The following is a 22,240-nucleotide window of genomic DNA, read 5'->3' as shown; positions in this document are numbered from 1 at the left end:
TGCTTGCTGGTTGGTTTGCTTGCAGGCTGGCTTGTTGTTTTGCTGATTTGCTTATTTGCTTGCTGGCTTTCTTGCTTTCTTGCTTTCTTGTTTGCTGGTTGGCTTTTTTTACTTGTTTGCTTGCTTGCTCGCTTGCTTTCATGCTTGCCGGCTGGCTGGCTGGCTTGCTTGCTTGCTTGTTTTCTTGCTTTCTTCTTTGCATGTTTGCTTGCTGGTTGGCTTGCTTGATTGCTGGATGTATGGCTTAATGACTTGCTGTTTTGCTGTCTTGCTAGTTTGCTGGCTGGCTTTCTTGCTTGCTTGCTTGCTGGCAGGCTTTCTTGCTTGCTTGCTTGCTGGCAGGCTTTCTTACTTGTTTGCTTGCTTGCTTTCTTGCTTGCTGGCTGGCTGATCGGCTGGTTGGCTTGCTTGCTTGCTGGCTGGCTGGCTTTTTACTTGTTTGCTGTCTTGCTTGCTTGCTTGCTGGTTGGCTGGCTTGTTAGCTTGTTTTCTTGCTTGCTTGCTGGCTTGTTTACTTGATTGCTTGCTGGGTGGCTGGTCGGCTGGCTGGCTTGCTTGCTTGCATTTTTGCTTGCTTTTCTGCAGATACTAACAAGAGACAGAAAAATGGTACTTCACTATTAAAGAACACAATTATTACTAAACACAAATCATTGACCCTATATCCTTTAAGAATGCGTCATTCCACCTGCTCAAGCTGACGTCATAATGCAAGGAAATCTGCTAACCACGGGGTCAACTATCGTGCAGACATGTGAGAGTACAACTATCTACAACACCGTCCAATCAGAATGCCTTCCGGACGGCACATGGTCAAACCTCGCCTTAACCTGCGATGGTAAGTTTTTGGACTGTACAATAAAGCCATGTAAAGTTGTATTGCGCCAAACAAGCAAAATATATTTGTGGCGAATGAAACAAAGAGTTGACGAACGTGTATTGCTCTTTTAGTGTGTAGTAGGCCTTGAACCCTGCACCTCCAAAAAGGGATGGCGTCATCCTATCGGAAATTGGGCTTGTCGCTGTAGTTTCGATTGTACTGAATAATCAAATCAAGAATGATTTCGATGAAGGATCAACCATTACTTTATATTTCGCTGACGCTCCGTTATCGGATGGGCAAAACAATTTTGGAAAATGCATTTATTTTAAACTCTATTCCGCTTGTTTGTTTTTTAATAAATATCCCCCGCCAAGAAAGGAAATGGTCTTAGTAAAAGTATTTACTTTTTTCGTGTGCATATTCTTTTCACTTACAGTTCCGTGCCCTTATGATGCGATGTATACGCATGGAATGGTCGGAACGCAAACTTTCAGCTACCTGTAAGTACATTTCTAGATGTTTTTTTCTACCTCCTTATCCGACTTTTAAGCAATTTGAATTCAAAAATTGCATTTAAAGGAAAACTACGACTTACCCGCTAACGTAAGGAAAGTCCAATTGATGACAAAACATGTATCTCAATTACGAATGTGATATTTTCAATGCTCTAAGGCTCCCGGAAATGACGTCATTTTATTTTCACCAAGCAATATGTGCGTACATATAGGTGTTGTTGTTTTTTCATAAGGATTTAAAAAAAATCCGTAGTTAGGATTCCATGCTTTAACATTATCTTTTTCAGAGTTATTGAAGATGTGATGCTTCCTGACGTTGCCGAAAATACATGTCGGACAATTTACTGCGGGGAATTGATGGAGATTTTGACACCAGAAAAACATGAATATATGAAACTTATCGTTGAAAGCTACGGTGAATACAATTCTTTTTTCTGTTTGTTTGTGAGTTATCACGAGTTATAAATACACATTTTTTCCTCGAATTTGTCCAATAAACTGACAAGAGTCGAAAATAAACTTTTAATACAAAGAACTATTGTGTTTTACGACAGATGCTGACTTATTCATTAACGGACAATATGATGAGGGTACGGGCCAATGGAGGACCACCAGAGGTAATGTGGTTCCTACAAGCTACGCCAGCATGTGGGACAAATTGATTTTCTCCGCCGATAAGCCCCGCCTGATCATGAAACATAGAAAACAATACGATCTAGAGGGTCATAATTATGACCATGGACATATTTTTATCTGCGAGCGAATTTAAACATTTTATATAGATATAATCACTGACATTCACATCTAGTTAAGTATGAGGCGTGTCCGTAAAATACGTTGGCAATGTTTATTTAAACACCCTAAAATGTATCACACAATAAGCATAACTATAACCATGCTGTTCTGTTCATTTTTCTTTCACGTCTATATGCCAATAATAGTGTTTGCAACGGTGTCGAATTCATTGAATTTTGGTTCAATTTTGTGATTAAATTATGTTGTGGGGTAGTTTACTTTATGTGCGGCAGGTGCGTCACATTTGTCACTTCTATAAAAACGTTTGCGACAAATGGAAATTTACTAAAACATTTGCGTGACATAAAGTGTTCACCATAATGCCCTCTACCTATTGTTGTGACATCAAGTGTTCACCATAATGCCCTCTACCTATTGTTGTGACATCTAGTGTTCACCATAATGGTTGAGCCCTCTACCTATCGTTTTGACATCAAGTGTTCACCATAATGGTTGAGCCCTCTACCTATTGTTGTGACATCAAGTATTCACCATCATGATCGAGCCCTCTACATATTGTTGTGACATCAAGTATTCACCATCATGATCGAGCCCTCTACCTATTGTTGTGACATCAAGTATTCACCATAATGGTTGAGCCCTCTACCTATTGTTGTGACATCAAGTATTCACCATCATGATCGAGCCCTCTACCTATTGTTGTGACATCAAGTATTCACCATCATGATCGAGCCCTCTACATATTGTTGTGACATCAAGTATTCACCATCATGATCGAGCCCTCTACCTATTGGTGTGACATCAAGTATTCACCATCATGATCGAGCCCTCTAAAATTGTTGTGACATCAAGTATTCACCATCATGATCGAGCCCTCTACCTATTGTTGTGACATCTAGTGTTCACCATCATGATCGAGCCCTCTACCTATTGGTGTGACATCAAGTGTTCACCATAATGGTTGAGCCCTCTACCTATTGGTGTGACATCAAGTGTTCACCATCATCATCGAGCCCTCTACCTATTGGTGTGACATCAAGTGTTCACCATCATCATCGAGCCCTCTACCTATTGGTGTGACATCAAGTGTTCACCATAATGGTTGAGCCCTCTACCTATTGTTGTGACATCTAGTGTTCACCATAATGGTTGAGCCCTCTACATATTGTTGTGACATCAAGTATTCACCATCATGATCGAGCCCTCTACCTATTGTTGTGACATCAAGTGTTCACCATAATGGTTGAGCCCTCTACATATTGTTGTGACATCAAGTATTCACCATCATGATCGAGCCCTCTACCTATTGTTGTGACATCAAGTGTTCACCATAATGGTTGAGCCCTCTACATATTGTTGTGACATCAAGTATTCACCATAATGGTTGAGCCCTCTACCTATTGTTGTGACATCAAGTATTCACCATCATGATCGAGCCCTCTACCTATTGTTGTGACATCAAGTGTTCACCATAATGATCGAGCCCTCTACCTATTGTTGTGACATCTAGTGTTCACCATAATGGTTGAGCCCTCTACCTATTGTTGTGACATCAAGTGTTCACCATAATGGTTGAGCCCTCTACCTATTGTTGTGACATCAAGTGTTCACCATAATGGTTGAGCCCTCTACCTATTGGTGTGACATCAAGTGTTCACCATAATGGTTGAGCCCTCTACCTATTGTTGTGACATCAAGTGTTCACCATAATGGTCGAGCCCACTACCTATTGTTGTGACATCATCTGTGATCAAACGATTACTATGGTTATTTGGTGTGTTGAGTCTCTTAAAAAGATTGTGTGTGTTTTTTTAGTTTTGAAATTTTATATACTGTTTTTCCGTCTTCAATGTTTTATATATCTGACGCCGATGGTTCCAAAGGGGATCTTGTCCGTCTATGCTTTCTTGGTATGAGAGAGTCCACGGGGCATTTTGTCACTCTAAGCTAACAAGAAACATGGTGTTGATGTTTTCTGCGGGGGTTGGGGGGGGGGGGGGGTCTGCACGATCTTACCACAATATTAAATGATATTCCAACTTAGAACGTTTGTGTTGTCCTGAGAAATCGTGTGTCTCTCGTCGTTGATATCATTAAACGGGTTTAAAACACGTTCGGTGTTGATTTTTTCCCCTGCCGTCTGCTCGGTTTCATTTCCCCTGCCGTCTGCTCGGTTTCATTTAAAAACGCCTGAAATATCGCTTAATGCAAGATTGATTTCAGTTTAAAATCGATTTAGTTCTGCCACTAAGAGCGGAATGAAAATTCTAAACAAGGGTTGGCCTTGTTAACGGATACAAGGGCACGGGGATGTTTTGTTATACGTCAATCAACGGGAGTAATTGACCTAACCACGATAAAAGCTTACCCTAAACAAAACAATCGGGTTGAACTTTGCCGGAACTGTCAATTAATGTTCCGATAACTTACGTCACCGGCCAGTATGACAGAACGGTGCATGACCTTATAGCATTGTTTACCTTATATATAGTTGGTCAATGTCCATTGATCTGCATGGTTTCCCTTCCTCTGTGACCAAATGTGTCATCATATCTGTAATTTGTAACAACTATAAGGTAGATGTTTTTGCGTTGTTCTATTTATTCGTTTAATTGAGCTATTGAAAGGGCTAATCTGTTTTATTTAAACAAGTTCAAGTTCAAGTTCAAAGTTTATTTAAACTAAGCAAGCCCCTTTCAGAACGGTTAACCTTAATTAACGCCATCAGGTTAAAATGGTTTTCACAACGTCTGGGGTTCAAACGATAAACGAGCAATGATATGCAAACACATTGGTACGATTAGGCAAGTGTGGAACGATAACGATAACAATCGAAATGGTGTCGCCATTTTGTATTCTGTCTAATTCATGTAACCGGCCTACGCAAACAAACCAAACGATTTTTTAGGAATGAAGTAAGCGCACAGTTTTGAACATTGTAGTTTAACATTAAAGCATTGCTATATTTAATAGGGTTTTGCTATAAATAGGCCAGTCCAAGATGTTCAAGTTGGCGTGCGATCAATAGGAAAAAGTTACACAACAAAGGCACCGTAAACGAGTGACAGCGACCAATTCCATAACTAAAACAAACATTTAATTAGCAGAAGTAATAGAACTTGCAAGAAGTAATTATGTTCATTACCATAGTAAATTGTGTAAACATGTATACCAAGTTTCATGTATCGTAAGCAGTTTGAAACAGCCTTACATACATGTATTTACTAAGTTCAATGTGATTATTTTGAATGGGTCTCGAGTTATCTCTACAACGCAGACGATGGAAATGTTACCAAGGCTATGAAAAATAACAATCTGACAAGAACTGCACTTTTTGCTTTAAACCAAACGACTAAATCGAGTCTTAACTCATGTTGTACTTGACAAGAATATCAATGTGAGCAACAACATATGATCAACCTTGAAGATTGCGCACTCTCCATGTCATGTATTTGTTAGTCACTATTTTTCACGTGACCATGCCTTAGTTACCTTGCAGAAACAATATGATAACAAATTATTTATAAGTATTACAATCATTTAGAAATTCCATACATATATATACGTCGGTGAGAACGATTTAAATGAGCACTTTCATCAGTACTTGATATTATACAATAAGAATTTGCTGCTGCTTGAAATATTTATAACATATGTGTATGGTATTCATCCCCCACGTTTAAATCCACCCCGACCCTCAGTCTCCAATCTAAGATAATAAATGCATTCCACCCGCACCTTCTCATGTCCATTGTCTAATGATCACCACTCATTTCCTCCAGCCAAGTTTCACTATCAGAGGCAAGGAAGGCGATCACGGACGCCACTTCCTATGGCTGCCCCGGCCGACCCAACGCGTGCGTCTCTTTCGAAGTGCTCAAGGAAATGAAGATGCAAGAAATGCAAAATTATCATAAAAAGTTTATTCTTTAGCAATGATTATAAGTATCTTCCATGGCCGAGAGTGTAGGATAGGTTCATCCCAACCCGAGCGTAGGGTGTTTTGCGGAAACGAGGTTTGCCGAGTGAACTTAAGACACTACTTTTTGAATATATTTGTCATTGGCAAAAACATTACCAAAAAGCTAGACGATATTGTCACTTTAACAGGCTGACATATTCTGGCAAACAACATAATTATTAACATTTGTCAAAGACTTTTTGCTTGAATTCAAACTAAGTTTAAACAAAATTAATACGATATTCCTCAGTAAAAATGTCCTCAACTCCTTAACACACCAACACATGTTACAACAAATTGTAACAAAACTGAACCAGAGCGCCAATGAGCGAACGCTTATGCTCATCTGTTCTTTCTAGTCAATGGCGGAATATCATCATGAAGTTTTTCCAGGGCTTGAAACTATCAAAGGGCATAACTTGACAATTACTAAATTCAGAGTTATCGGCCTTGGCAAGGTTGAGCTTTTGCACAACGGCGCCGACGCCAACGACACGAAACCTATGACATTAACTCGTTTACAGAATTCTTATCTAAGCAAATTACCACGTCATATTAATTCCGTATCAGTAGAAGGGGGGTTGGCAGGGAATTCTGGTGTTTCTAGTATTCGTTACAAAGTATGTTGTATTCGGTAAAGGCCGATGAAGCAGATTGCAGATAATCGAAAATATAGTTGTACTTTTTTATCCTGTCACTTGCATATAAATCGGTCAATGAAGTAGATTGCAGAAAATCGAAAATATAGATGTACTTTTTTTATCCTTTCACTTGCATATAAATCGGTCAATGAAGTAGATTGCAGAAAATCGAAAATATAGATGTACTTTTTTTATCCTTTCACTTGCATACAAATCGGTCAATGAAGTAGATTGCAGAAAATCGAAAATATAGATGTACTTTTTTATCCTTTCACTTGCATACAAATCGGTCAATGAAGTAGATTGCAGATAATCGAAAATATAGATGTACATTTTTTATCCTATCACTTGCATATAAATCGGTCAATGAAGTAGATTGCAGAAAATCGAAAATATAGATGTACTTTTTTATCCTGTCACTTGCATATAAATCGGTCAATGAAGTAGATTGCAGATAATCGAAAATATAGATGTACATTTTTTATCCTGTCACTTGCATATAAATCGGTCAATGAAGTAGATTGCAGAAAATCGAAAATATAGATGTACTTTTTTTATCCTTTCACTTGCATACAAATCGGTCAAATAACAAAGTGCCGTGTTAATTTTAGTTTATTAAGATAGTAGAAAACGTGATGTTTATGTACAGTCAGCTGGTCATAGGTGCGCGACAACGGACCTTTTTCTATTCTGAAATGTCATAGAAAAGGCACAAATAATGCTTCAGTATCTTAACAATAGTCCGCCAACAACCGACCTCACCAGTCACTCGCTCATAAAGTCTCATCACTCCATAATGACGATGCTGGCTGTGTTTATCGGTTCACCCGATAAATTCCTCCGCATTGCCAGATAAACTTCCTCTACCATGGCACTTACCTACTATTCTCTATATTAAGTTTCTTGTACTCTTGTATCTAGCTTAATTCATTGCTATAATCTGCTTACTTGCTATAAATTGTGCTTACGTATTCACAAAGGAGCAAAATAAGAGGAAGTCCATGACAGATCTCAGACGCATTCGATGCACACATATCAGAGTGGAACTATTCACAACATTTAGCCGCTGAATCCACACATCTGACAAGAACAAATGGGATTTTTCTGGAAAACAAAAACGTTTCTTGATTACACATCATTAATAATATTCCTTTGGGCAGAAGAAATCACAATGTTGTCTTCGCACAGACATCGTTAGTTTCCCTAGATTGTTGTTCCCGACATGTTATATATCACGACTGAAAATACGAAAAAAGTCAATCACATATAAAATTTGAGGAGAATGGCTAATTTGTAAGGTCAGGGCACCGTTTCAATAAGATATCTTCGTCGTAAAACATTCGCTGCTGAAGAGTGCTCGAGTTTAACCGTAAAGTTACGGGCAGAATCTATGCGATAAACGTCCTTACGATATCTTTATCGCAACGAAGTTTACACAAAACACGAAGTTACGACTAGAAAGTTACGATCTTAAGTCTTACGGTCTTTATGGAACCGGGCCCAGATGCACAGTTCAAAGTCTATGGTTTTCCAAATACTGTTTAAAATTATTATTTCTTTGGGTTTTTATCATTGTTATAACGAGTGTTCATATTGTCAGTAAATGAAAAATGTGGTTTTCGAGATAACCTTTTGCATTGCCTTTTAATAGATGTTGTTGAACAAGGTTTTTTGTTTCTAAGCAAGTCGGCTGTACTTCGAGCAGCATTAACATGACTTTTTAAGTAACTTACAGCGATTGTCTTTTAACACGAGGACGTGTTTCGTGTTATATAACTCTTTGAGTATGCTTATACATAATGTTGTGATTTTGACATTTAAACGACCATCTAACCATATATTAAAGGCAACGGTATCAGAAAATAGAAGTTCGTCACCGGGAGTAAAACAACCCTATCATATTCTAATCCTTTTTATTCATCACCTTATTGTATGCTTCCTCGTTCAGTCCTCCTCTCTTCTGCAGCTCAGTAATGGTAACGACGGGGAAAAGGAAAAACGTGTGAATGTGTTAGTATGTAACAATTTAAACGTCACCGAAATTGATATGATACTTTGAATGTTGCATATCGCACTTGTTTTTGCCACCGTTGTCAGATTGACCCTTGTAAAGCCGTATTTAGTAACACTGATAAACACAGTGGTGTATAAAAGTAATCTCTGTTTGATTGAGATTGTCCATTTACTAAAATGGTCAACGCCTCTAGAATCACCATATAATGTTAGATTTAAGCAAATGACCCTGGAATAAAGAACTACAGTGTGAACGTAGTCACATAAGATGTCATTAAACGGTCATTGAAAAAAGAACTACAGTGTCTACACAGCAGGAATAGTTAGATTAAATGGCACCTAAAGATTACTGGGGACGTAAAAATACTTACTTCACACAATTCACGCTCACGTGTTTTGGGGCGATGTTTGAAAAAAAAAGAAAAAAAAGTTACGATTATACCATAAAAACTATATGGACAATCTCTATAGCATAGCCGAGGATTTAACGACGATCCATACGCTTCTTGTAAGCTGTTACCGGAGTGTTGATAATCATACTGACCTAACGCTACGCTTCTTGCAAGCTGTTACTGGAGTATTGATAATCATACTGACCTAACGCTACGCTTCTTGCAAGCTGTTACTGGAGTATTGATAATCATTATGACCTAACGCCACACATCTTGTAAACTGTTTAATGGAGTACTGATAACCATACTGAACCACAGCTACGCATCTTGTAAGCTGTTTACTGGAGTATTGATAATCATACTGACCAAACGCCACGCATCTTGTAAGCTGTTAACTGGGGTATTGATAATCATACTGACCAAACGCTTCGCTTCTTGTAAGCTGTTACCGGAGTGTTGATAATCATACTCACCTAACGCTTCGCTTCTTGCAAGCTGTTACTGGAGTATTGATAATCATACTGACCTAACGCTACGCTTCTTGCAAGCTGTTACTGGAGTATTGATAATCATTATGACCTAACGCCACACATCTTGTAAACTGTTTAATGGAGTACTGATAATCATACTGAACCACAGCTACGCATCTTGTAAGCTGTTTACTGGAGTATTGATAATCATACTGACCAAACGCCACGCATCTTGTAAGCTGTTAACTGGGGTATTGATAATCATACTGACCAAACGCTTCGCTTCTTGTAAGCTGTTACCGGAGTGTTGATAATCATACTCACCTAACGCTTCGCTTCTTGCAAGCTGTTACTGGAGTATTGATAATCATACTGACCTAACGCCACACATCTTGTAAACTGTTTACCGGAGTGTTGATAATCATACTGACCTAACGCCACACATCTTGTAAACTGTTTACCGGAGTGTTTATAATCAAACTGACCTAACGCCACACATCTTGTAAACTGTTTACTGGAGTATTGATAATCATACTCACCTAACGCTACACATCTTGTAAACTGTGTACTGGAGTACTGATAATCATACTCACCTAACGCTACACATCTTGTAAACTGTTTACTGGAGTATTGATAATCATACTCACCTAACGCTACACATATTGTAATCTGTTACTGGAGTATTTATAATCATACTGACCTAACGCCACACATCTTGTAAACTGTTTACCGGAGTATTGATAATCATACTGACCTAACGCCACACATCTTGTTAACTGTTTACCGGAGTGTTGATAATCATGCTGACCTAACGCCACACATCTTGTAAACTGTTTACTGGAGTATTGATAATCATACTGACCTAACGCTACGCATCTTGTAAACTGTTTACTGGAGTATTTATAATTATACTGACTAAACGCTACGCATCTTGTAAGCTGTTTACTGGAGTATTGATAATCATATTCACCTAACGCTACACATCTTGTAAACTGTTTACTGGAGTATTTATAATCATACTCACCTAACGCTACACATCTTGTAAAGTGTTTACTGGAATATTGATAATCATACTCACCTAACGCTACACATCTTGTAAACTGTTTACTGGAGTATTTATTATCATACTCACCTAACGCTACACATCTTGTAAACTGTTTAATGGAGTATTGATAATCATACTGACCTAACGCCACACATCTTGTAAGCTGTTAACTTGAGTATTGATAATCATACTCACCTAACGCTTCGCTTCTTGTAAGCTGTTACTGGAGTATTGATAATCATACTGACCAAACGCTACGCATCTTGTAAGCTGTTTACTGGAGTATTGATAATCATACTGACCAAACGCTACGCGTCTTGTAAGCTGTTTACTGGAGTATTGATAATCATACTGACCTAACGCTACGCATCTTGTAAGCTGTTTACTGGAGTATTGATAATCATACTGATCAAACGCTACGCATCTTGTAAGCTGTTTACTGGAGTATTTATAATCATACTGACCAAACGCTACCCATCTTGTAAGCTGTTACTGGAGTATTGATAATCATACTGACCAAACGCTACGCATCTTGTAAGCTGTTTACTGGAGTATTGATAATCATACTGACCAAACGCTACGCATCTTGTTAGCTGTTTACTGGAGTATTGATAATCGTACTGACCAAACGGCACACATCTTGTAAGCTGTTTACTGGAGTATTGATAATCATACTGACCAAAAGGCACACATCTTGTAAGCTGTTAACTGGACTATTGATAATCATACTCACCTAACGCTACGCATTCTGTAAGCTGTTTAATGGAGTATTGATAATCATACTGACCTTACGCCACACATTTTGTAAGCTGTTACTTGAGTATTGATACTGACCAAGCGCTACACATATTGTAACTTTGAAATGCAGTATGCAAGTACATTTTGAAACTGAAAAAAAAACAGTGCAATATTTTCAGCTGGCGGAACTTTTTGGCATACAACATTACAAGTATTTGTCATCGAAAAAATGTATTAGTCGAAAGCCAAAAAACATCAACTAAACATCATTTTGGAACCTGCTCAATAAGACACCAAAAAGTCAAACACAATACCAGATTCTGGCTCTGTTTGTTAAACAACTAGCTCATACAATGTAAACTATATTTTTATTTGTTCTTTTTTATTCCATCAGAAACTGTAGCCATGACTTTTGTAATATTGCAAAAAACTAACATGTTATATCAAATAGGCATGTTGATTCTCTATGTTTTATTCTCAATTTTAATACAGTTGCATTCCAGCGTAGTCTTTTCCATGCACTTACGCAGTTACCATTAACTGTGAGGTTTATCTTCTTGACTTATCCTACCAAAATACGACAGTCTGACGGTTAACAATCCAGATATTCATAAGAAGACATAACCTTATTCAAATTGATTTGATATTATGATTATTATTATTTCACAGCTCACATATTACCGATTCAAATGTCTTCTCCGGCAATGTCAACAAACATAAGTTATTTAAATCAGGGAAATACGAATTCCGGTAGAATTTTTTTCACGCCTGTTTGATATACTTTCTTGCAATATTTCGAAAATCTGATCAGAAATCTGAGAAAAACGAATATTATTAATACAAATGTCAAGTGTCAGCGTATTTACGAGGAACGGCTATTAACATTGACATCAAAACTCATTACATTGTCATTAACTTCAACAGGATTCTATAACAACTAATGAAGAAAATCATCAGTCGACGTCAACAACAGCGTCTTCCTACTAATTCTGTAACAGCCGCGAGTGATTCCTGACAAAATACTTCGTAATATCTCAATACGTTCACAGCGGATCATCAAGAAAATTTGAAACCACTTCATGCCAAATTGAGACCCCTCTAGGCCCAAATGACAGCCCAATACAGTCTCCGAGATATTTTCAATATGTATGATTTCAAAACAATTATCCTCGCTGTAATTTATTGCGAAAAGGAAATAACAAACGTAGAACACCATAACCGCGTAAGTGATGTGGAAAAACTACACTGGAATACTATTACTGCATTTCAATTGAGAATTAGAATTGAGAATTAAAAACATCCACATGCCTACTTGATAAGAAACGTAAGGTCATTGCAACATTCCAAAGGTCATAGCTACAGTTTCTGGTGGAATAAAGAAGAACAAATCAAAATATGGTTTGCATTTCTTAGGCGAATTGTTTAATCAACAGGGGTTCTCAGAGTCTGTTTTTTTTTGTATCAAAATAAGCAGCTCACATGACAACGAAATGTCGTTTAGTTTTATTGGGCTTTTGAAATACAATTTTGTTCGATGACATATGATTGAAATTGTGCATGCCAAAAAGTAAGCCAAACAACTTTTTTTTATAAAATATTGTTGAATATAAAACATTGAGTCGAAATGCAGATATTGAAGTTAAAGGTTGTTGCGAAATAAAGTGTCCTCAGGTTATTGTTTAGATACATATTTGAAAGGTTATGTTTTCTCTTCAGTTTCCAAATGTCCTTGCATACTGCATGTCAAAAAGTGCAGTTGACCATTTTACAAGATGTGTAGTGTTGGGTGAGTCTGGTAAATACTCCAGTACACAGTTAACAAGATGTAAAGCGTTAGGTCAGTACGTTTATCAATACTCCAGTAAACAGTTTACAAGATGTGTAGCGTTAGGTCAGTACGTTTATCAATACTCCAGTACACTACAAGATATGTAGCGTTAGGTCAGTATGATTATAAATACTCCAGTAAACAGTTTACAAGATGTGTAGCGTTAGGTCAGTACGTTTAGCAATACTCCATTACACAGATTACAAGATGTGTAGCGTTAGGTCAGTATGATTATCAATACTGCAGTAAACAGTTTACAAGATGTGTAGCGTTAGGTGAGTATGATTATTAATACTCCAGGAAACAGTTTACATATGTGTAGCGTTAGGTGAATATGATTATCAATACTCCAGTAATCAGTTTTCAAGATGTGTACCGTTAGGTGAATATGATTATCAATACTCCAGTTAACAGTTTACAAGATGTGTATTGTTAGGTCAGTATGATTATCAATACTCCAGTAAACAGTTTACAAATGTGTAGCGTTAGGTGAATATGATTATCAATACTCCAGTAATCAGTTTTCAAGATGTGTACCGTTAGGTGAGTACGATTATCAATACTCCAGTAAACAGTTTACAAGATATGTATTGTTAGGTCAGTATGATTATCAATACTTCAGTAAACAGTTTACAAGATGTGCATTGTTAGGTCAGTATGATTATCAATACTCCAGTAAACAGTTTACAAGATGTGTACCGTTAGGTGAATATGATTATCAATACTCCAGTAAACAGTTTACAAGATGTGTACCGTTAGGTGAATATGATTATCAATACCCCAGTACAAGTTTACAAGATGTGTAGCTTTAGGTCAGTATGGTTAATAATACTCCAGTTAACAGTTTACAAGATGTATAGCGTTTTGTCAGTATGATTATCAATTCTTTGGTAAACAGTTGATGTATGGTGTTAGGAAGTAATGAAACGATTATCGAGTACAATCGATAAATCGTCGCTGACAATGCTATGTCGGCGACAATCGATAGTGGTTGTTCAAAATAGATGTCGCTCATGTTACTCCCGGTATCTACGTTTTTTTTTTGTTTTGTGGTAAAAGTCGAAATGTAAATTTTCTTTCAGGTAAATTTTCGTTGAGTTCATTTAAACAAGGGAAGTCACTCTCTTACACAAATGCGGTGAATGTCAACACTTTTGCTTAAAAACTTACAACCTCTCCCCAAATTAATCTTAATTGTGTATATTTCATAAAACATTCTTCAATAACCTATCTCGATGATGTAGTGGGTCCGGTCTTTCGTGGGAATAACGGGGATCCAAGCTCGATGCATTTTGCTTTTAATTAACTAAATTATTTTGTTTTTGAAAGTTTTATGAAATTAAGATGTTCTAATGAAATGTTAAATTTAACACTTCACTTCAGTTCACTAAAATTTAATATGCATTTACATGGATAAAATATTAATATAACTTACATGTTCCAGTGTGCATCATTTTGCAGTTAATGTGCAATTATTAAGTATGTGTTGTGTTGTAATGTTTTTCTTCGTTTAGTTGTTAAAAGACAGAAAATGGTTATGGAAATTTACTTTCTGTTGCAAAAAGCATGTCTATAGCGTCACAAGTACTGAATCCAGGTTTAACCACTTAAATGCTCGTGATACTATGTATAAATAATGTATTCCCTACTGATATTATGAACTTTCGATTTTTGTCCGATACTAAATCGAAATGCTTGGTCCGATTCGATTCGATTATCGATAGCAAATGGAGTCCGATTTTCGAACACTAGTGTAAGGTGAGTATGATTATCAATACTCCGGTAAACAATTAACAAGATGTATGGCGTAAGGTGAGTATGATTATCAATACCACGGTAAATAGGTTATAAGATTTGTAGCGTGTGTATAGGTGTGTATAGTTATCAATAACCCTGTAATCAGTTTACAAGATGTGTAGTAATCAATACTCCGGTAAACAGCTTACAAGATGTGAAGTGTTAGGTCAGTATGGTTAATAATACTCCAGTAAACAGTTTACAAGATGTGTAGTGTTAGGTCAGTATGATTATCAATACTTCAGTAAATAGTTTACACAATGTGTGGCGTTAGGTCAGTATGATTATCAATGCTCCAGTAAACAGTTTACAAGATGTGTAGCGTTATGTCAGTATGATTATCAATACTCCAGTAAACAGCTTACAAGATGTGTGGCGTTAGGTGAATATGATTATCAATACTCCAGTAAACAGTTTACAAGATGTGTAGCGTTACAAGATGTGTGGCGTTAGGTGAATATGATTATCAATACTCCAGTACACAGTTCAAAAGATGTGTAACGTTAGGTCAGTATGATTATCAAAAGTCCAGTACACAGTTCAAAATATGTGTAACGTTAGGTCAGTATGATTATCAATACTCCTGTAAACAGTTTACAAGATGTGTGCCGTTGGGTAAGTTTGATTATCAATACTCCAGTAAACAGTTTACAAGATGTGTAGCGTTAGGTCAGTATGTTTATCAATACTCCAGTAAACAGCTTACAAGATGTGCAGAAATTGGGTCAGTACGTTTATCAATACTCCTGTAATCAGTTAACAAGATGTGTGGCGTTAGGTGAGTTTGATTATCAATACTCCTGTAAACAGTTTACAAGATGTGTGCCGTAATGTGATTTGATTATCAATACTCCTGTAAACAGTTTACAAGATGTGTGCCGTAAGGTGAGTTTGATTATCAAAATTCCAGTAAACAGTTTACAAGATGTGTGCCGTCGGGTGAGTTGATTAGCAATACTCCAGTAAACAGTTTACAAGATGTGTAACATAAGGTCAGAATGGTTATCAATACTCCAGTAAACAGTTTACAAGATGTGTGCCGTAAGGTCAGTATGATTATCAATACTCCAGTAAACAGCTTACAAGATGTGTAGAAATTGGGTCAGTGTGTTTATCAATACTCCTGTAATCAGTTTACAAGATGTGTGGCGTTAGGTGAGTTTGATTATCAATACTCCTGTAAACAGTTTACAAGATGTGTGCCGTAAGGTGATTTGATTATCAATACTCCTGTAAACAGTTTACAAGATGTGTGCCGTAAGGTGAGTTTGATTATCAATACTCCAGTAAACAGTTTACAAGATGTGTGCCGTTGGGTGAGTTGTTTATCAATACTCCTGTAAACAGTTTACAAGATGTGTGCCGTTGGGTAAGTTTGATTATCAATACTCCAGTTAACAGTTTACAAGATGTGTAGCGTTATGTCAGTATGGTTATCAATACTCCAGTAAACAGTTTACAAGATGTGTGCCGTAAGGTCAGTATGATTATCAATACTCCAGTAAACTAATTACAAGATGTGTAGCGTTAGGACTGTATGATTATTACTACATCAGATTACAGCTTTTTATTCATCTTGGTCTTTTTCGATAGTAGATACTATCAAGACATGCTGTTTTATTGTTGTTTATTTTATTTTGTGAGTTGTAAGTGCTCTCAAATTGTAAATATTCGTTTTATCTAAGTGTGATATTCAAGTGCAACTTTTTTGTTCACAGCAGGTACATTCAAATATAAACCTGTTATTCAGACTTGTTCAGGGTATTACCCTGACATTTATTTACACACATGGTTTAATGTAAACCATATGAAACTTGTGGTCGTTGATTTGTGGGGTAGTGTGTTGCTCGTTCAATAACTATAAGATTTAAACTTGTGCCTCTTACAAATTCGTCGTTAGGCTAGGTTATTGAGATTGTCCCTGTAGTTTTCTTGGTATTATAGTAACTTGCTTTTTTTCATAACTCGCCCCTAAACAAGTAAGAGTGAACTGTGTAAAGTTAGTATTATAACGTCCTTAGTAGTCTTTTGGAGTCATTTAATTTAACTACGCCCACTGTTGTGTTCTTTTTCCAATGGCCATTTAATGTCATCTAATGTGACTACGTTCACATTGTATTCTTTATTTAATGGCCATTTGGTATCAATTAAAGTGACTACGTCCCCATTTAAGGTATTTATATCATGGTCATATGGTGTCATTTAATGAAACTTCGTCCACATTGTAGTTCTTTATATCAAGATCATGTGATGTCATCTAAGGTGACATGTGACTACGTCCACATTGTAGTTGAATATGTCATGGTCATATGGTGTCATTTAATAAAACTTCGTCCACATTGCAGTTTTATATAATGCTAATTTGGTGCCATTTAATGTGACTACGTTCACATTGCAGTTTATTTATAGCATGGTCATTTGGTGTTATTTAATGTGACTACGTTTATATTGCAGGTTTTTATATCATTGTCATTCTGCGTCATTCAACATGTCTACGTTAACGTTGCAATTCTTTATATCATGATGATTTGGTGCCATTAAAAGTGACTACGTCCACATTGCAGTTTTTTTTATATCATGTTCATTTGCTGTTATTAAATGTGACTACGTCCACATTGTAGTTCTGTATATCATGGTCATTTGGTGTAATCTTACATTGTTTAGTGATTCTAAGGGCGTTGGCAATGCAACATCTTTTATTTCAGTGAATGAACAGCCCAATCCAACAGAGATTACTTTTGTTATTCAATGTATCTATCCTTGTCACTTAATATGGCTATAAAAGAGTCAATTATTCAATGGTGGCAAACACAAGTGCGATATGCAACATACAGAGTATCATATCAATTGCAACGACTTTTAAAACGGTACATAATAATTAATTCACACGTTTTCCCGCAGCCCCCCGGCGTAATACTCACTGAGCTGCAGAAGAGAGGGGGCCTAGATGAGGAAGCATACAAGAAGGTAATGAATTCAAAAAATAAGCATACGATTGTTTTAGGAGTTCAAAATAACCAGTGGAAATTTTACTCCCGGTGACGATGTTTTATTTTCTGATACGGTTCATCTTTCATATATGGTAAGATGGTTATTTAAATGTCCAAATTACGTCATTATGCCATAGCCGACTCACAGAAGTACATAGCAAGAACACTTTCTCGTGTTGAAAGTTACTCGAAAAGTCCTATCATTGCTACTTGAAGTACAGCAGAATTAATTCGAACAAAAAACCTTTTCAACAAAATTTATAATTTTGTTTTTGACATGTACTGGCAAAAGGAAGACTTGTTTAGAACAATGCTGTAAACCCCTAAACATAATATTTTAAAACAGTACTGGGAAAACCATAGACAATGCATTATAAATTAGGGCCCGCTTCAATCAAGATTTTTAGTCGTAACTTCGTGTTTGGCGTAAACTTCGTTGCAAATTCAAACATTGTAAGGACACTTAACGCATAGATTCTGCCCGTAACTTTACGGTTGAACCCGAGCACTTCTAAGAAAAAGCGAACGGTTTACGACGAAGATATCTTATTGAAACGGTGCCCTGACCTTACAAGTTAGCCATTTCCCTCTAATGTTATATGTGATTGGCTTTCTTCGTATATTCAGTCGTGATATATAGCATGTCGTGAACAACAATCTAAGGAAACTAACGATGTCTGCGCATAGACAACATTGGGATTTCTTCTGCCCAAAGGAATATTATTAATGATGTCTAATCAAGAAACGTTTTTGTTTACCAGAACAATCCGATTTGTTCTAATCCGATGTTTGGAAACAGCGGCTTAAATGTTGTAAATAGTTCCACTCTCATATTTGGTTATCATATGCTTCTGTTATATGTCTTGGACAGCCCTTAATGTTTCATTTTGACCACTTGAACAAACTTCTAGCAAAGAAGCAGACTATAGTAGTGCATGAATCTAAATACTAGGGTTCAAGAGACTTTATAAAGGTACATCTGTGTGCTTTCAAACTATGTTTGCGATTTTGTATTATATGCCTTATGGGCCAGAACAGAGTACAACATACCTTCTTACTAATGAAAGAAATACAAGAGACCGATCCCCCCCCCCAATATTGACTAGAAAGAACATATGAGCGTTGATGTTCGCTCTTTAGCGATCTTGTTAAGTTTTTGGTACAATCTGTTGAAACATGTTTTGGTGTGTTAACAGGTTGAACATATTTTACGAAGGATTGAATGTCGTCTGGCTTCTTGGTGATTTGTTTGCAAATGAAACAGATATTCAAGAAGTAGTGACTTAAGTCCACTTCCTGGCTTCTAGTAACTTTCTTAGAAGCAATCACCAAGAGCCACAATACATTGTTGTTGTTGCAAAAGTGTAGAATATTTCGAATATTTCGAATATTTAATATTTGTAGGATATTAAACTAGTCATATTTTTGTAGAGCTACTGCGTTTGAAAGCAATTTCTGAGCTGAAATCTATAAAATTCGACTTTCGTAAACTTTGCAAAGGTCTTAAAAACCTACAAAGTATGAAAGGAGATATTATTATCATTGCTAAAGATTTAACCTTAAAAAGATTGATGTTTTAAAATAATCAGTTCCGGTAATTTTAAACCCATTGTTTCATTGTGACTTTTCCTTAATGCGTGGTGCTGGGAGATGGGGAGAAGTTGCTACATTTAAATTTATACTTCGCAGAAAAGAATACGTCCAATTTCCTCCTTTATTGTTTTCTCAAATTTAAAAACCTGGTCTTGATAAATTCATAATAATTTTGTTCTTGCATTTCAGTTCCTTGAACGTTCGAAAGAGACGCACGCGCTGGGTCGGCCGGGACAGCCGGAGGAAGTGGCGTCCGTGATCGCCTTCCTCGCCTCTGATGCCGCGTCCTTCATCACCGGGGAAACCGTCTCTGTGGACGGCGGTCGACAAGCCATGTGTCCCAAAGAGTAGATTTTGGGCGGAGGAAATTGATGTTGACCCTCACACAGTTTGCATCAGAAGAGGTGGCGTGCATTTACAGTCGAACCTCGCTATGTCGACGTCGGATAAGTCGACTTTCCGGTTATGTCGACTTTTTTCCGGTCCCGAATTTATTCCTTCTTATTCTATATAAAATAAATCTGTTTGTGTCGATTTTTTTATCTCGACTTTTTCGCTATGTCGACCTCGTTTTTCAGTCCCAGTGGTCGAATTTCACACATTTCCTATGTTCTTTATGTCGAACTGTAGATTCGTGCGTGTCAATATAACAAACTGTCATAATTGGAGGATACAAAAATGCAATTGGTTAAGTGCGAATAATTAAAATTGTTTGTTTATGTATTTAATTAAAGAGACATTTATTGCTTAAGCTCTTTGGTATTGTATAAAACATGAACATTTTATTGTTTAGATATCAATCCCGAATGGGAACAGAAAGAATAACTTCAAAATGTCAAATGTTAGTACCACTGCTCTGGTCGACCAATTCAGAGAAGGACTGGTATAAAATCTTACAATGTACAAATGTATGCAATTGTGGTTTTATATGTTTTTTGTGTGAACCGTAAACGTATAAGAATTAAATTTGACACAATCTTTTGTTTCACTTTATTTTTCAATAATATGTTTGCTGTTTTCACGACATTAGTGTTTACGGATGTAAACATCGTACAATCCAACTCAAACGTGTTGGGATTGGTGATATTTTTTGTAATTCGGATGAGTCGACTTTTCGTCATCTCGACTTTTTTCACTAGGTCCCGAAAAAGTCGGCATAACGAGGTTCGACTGTATTATACTAAATTTGAGACTGATGGTCGTGAGAGAAATTTGATATGGGGGATACATTTGTCACATTTATGTTTTATGTATTTTAAGATGCCGAAAATCTTTCTTGCATAATATAAAGTATTGATGAAAATGTTTCTTTAAATCGTTAACACTGGTGTAATATACAGTACTTTACATGTTTGTACTTTGGATTGGAACTGTACGGAATTTCTAAATGATTTTATTACTTATAAATAATTTCTTACATAGTGACTAACATATACATGACACAGAGACTGGCCCCTTTATAGCAAATCCCGAATATATCAATTATTAAAGGTTAAACAACATTATTTGAAACAGTGCCCTTACTTCGTTCATAAAACAACGTTTGGTTTGTTCGAGTAGGCCGGTTACATGCAAAACACAAGTGAATAAGACAGAATACAAAATGGCGACACCATTTCGATTGTTAACGTTATAGCTCCACACTAGCCTATTATTCTAAACCGGGTTAACTGGCGTGAGGCCACAGTTATTTTTACTATATGTTTCATATAGACACTAACCTGGCTTTGGACTTTATACACATCCCAATTGAAAAACAAGGACATGGCATCTCTAGAACAATTCAAGACACAAAATATAATCACAAGAAAACACTATGTTGACCATTGACCTGACTGTCAAAATTGAGTTCAAATACATAACCCTTCCGCCAAGGAGTCAATCGGCTACAAACAACTAATTTTCAGACTTCCACAAGCTATGCTTTTTCCAATATTTACACTGAAAACTATCAATTTCTGCAAAAGAGTGTCAATTTCAGTCAAGTTCTCTGCAAAAAGAACATTTTTTGCTTCTTTTTCATTCAATTTTAATAAAATATTGATACTTGAACGCAAGCACTCTTTTTTCTGTATTAACATCCGGATCTTGGTCAACAGGTGGGGGGGGGGCAGATAACTGTGGTCTTTAGCCAATTTTAGAAGCAAGAGCAAGCTGGATGCGCTCAAATTGGCGTGAGACCACAGTCATTTTTACTATATGTTTCATATAGACACTAACCTGGCTTTAATAACAAGAAAACATAGGGTTGACCATTGCGTTTTCTCACAAAATTGAGTAGTAATAAATGACCCTGAGGTCAAGACGGAATAAGGCTACAAAAAACCAATTAACATAGTTCCACAGGCAATGATATTTCCAATTTTTACACTGAAAACTATCAGTTTTTAATACAGTGTCAAATTATGTTAAGCTCTATGCAAAAAGGCCACCTGCTTCTTCTCTTTCATTCAACTTTCATAAAATATTGATACTTGAACACAAGCACTCTTTTTTCTGTATTTACATCCGGATCTTGGTCAACGGGGGGCAGATAACTGTGGTCTTGAGCCAATTGCCTACATCACTTCGTTGGCCGGTATTCAGAATGTAACGCGGCATACTCTGGCGTCCACCGGTGTAGGAAATGAAACTCATACCAATGTGGTTGCAAACCATTGATCGTTAATTAGGTCTTA

The 22,240-nt window shown here is 36.7% G+C and overlaps 1 protein-coding gene across 1 annotated transcript; it reads left to right on the top strand.

Annotated features, from left to right (window-relative positions):
• The first annotated feature begins 1,919 nt into the window (after positions 1–1,919).
• Positions 1,920–19,913, top strand: LOC128238062 (uncharacterized oxidoreductase YxbG-like). The gene is made up of 4 exons (XM_052953638.1): positions 1,920–1,955; positions 8,645–8,710; positions 17,881–17,946; positions 19,752–19,913. Exons 1-4 carry the CDS (start codon positions 1,920–1,922, stop codon positions 19,911–19,913), a joined length of 330 nt encoding a protein of 109 aa, XP_052809598.1.
• Positions 19,914–22,240: the final 2,327 nt, after the last annotated feature.

The sequence above is a fragment of the Mya arenaria genome, chromosome 6, assembly GCF_026914265.1.
Source record: "Mya arenaria isolate MELC-2E11 chromosome 6, ASM2691426v1".
Taxonomy (NCBI): Eukaryota; Metazoa; Mollusca; class Bivalvia; order Myida; family Myidae; genus Mya; species Mya arenaria.
The sequence above is the reverse complement of the archived record's forward strand: the minus strand, read 5'-3'. Positions and strand labels throughout refer to the sequence as shown.

What these genes read in the sequence shown, in the direction of transcription:
- LOC128238062 (XM_052953638.1), top strand. Translation starts at nt 1,920, where the DNA reads ATGATGAGGGTACGGGCCAATGGAGGACCACCAGAG. An exon ending in CCAATGGAGGACCACCAGAG is followed by an intron (nt 1,956 to 8,644) that starts GTAATGTGGTTC and finishes TTCCTCGTTCAG; the next exon opens with TCCTCCTCTCTTCTGCAGCT. An exon ending in ATGAGGAAGCATACAAGAAG is followed by an intron (nt 17,947 to 19,751) that starts GTAATGAATTCA and finishes CTTGCATTTCAG; the next exon opens with TTCCTTGAACGTTCGAAAGA.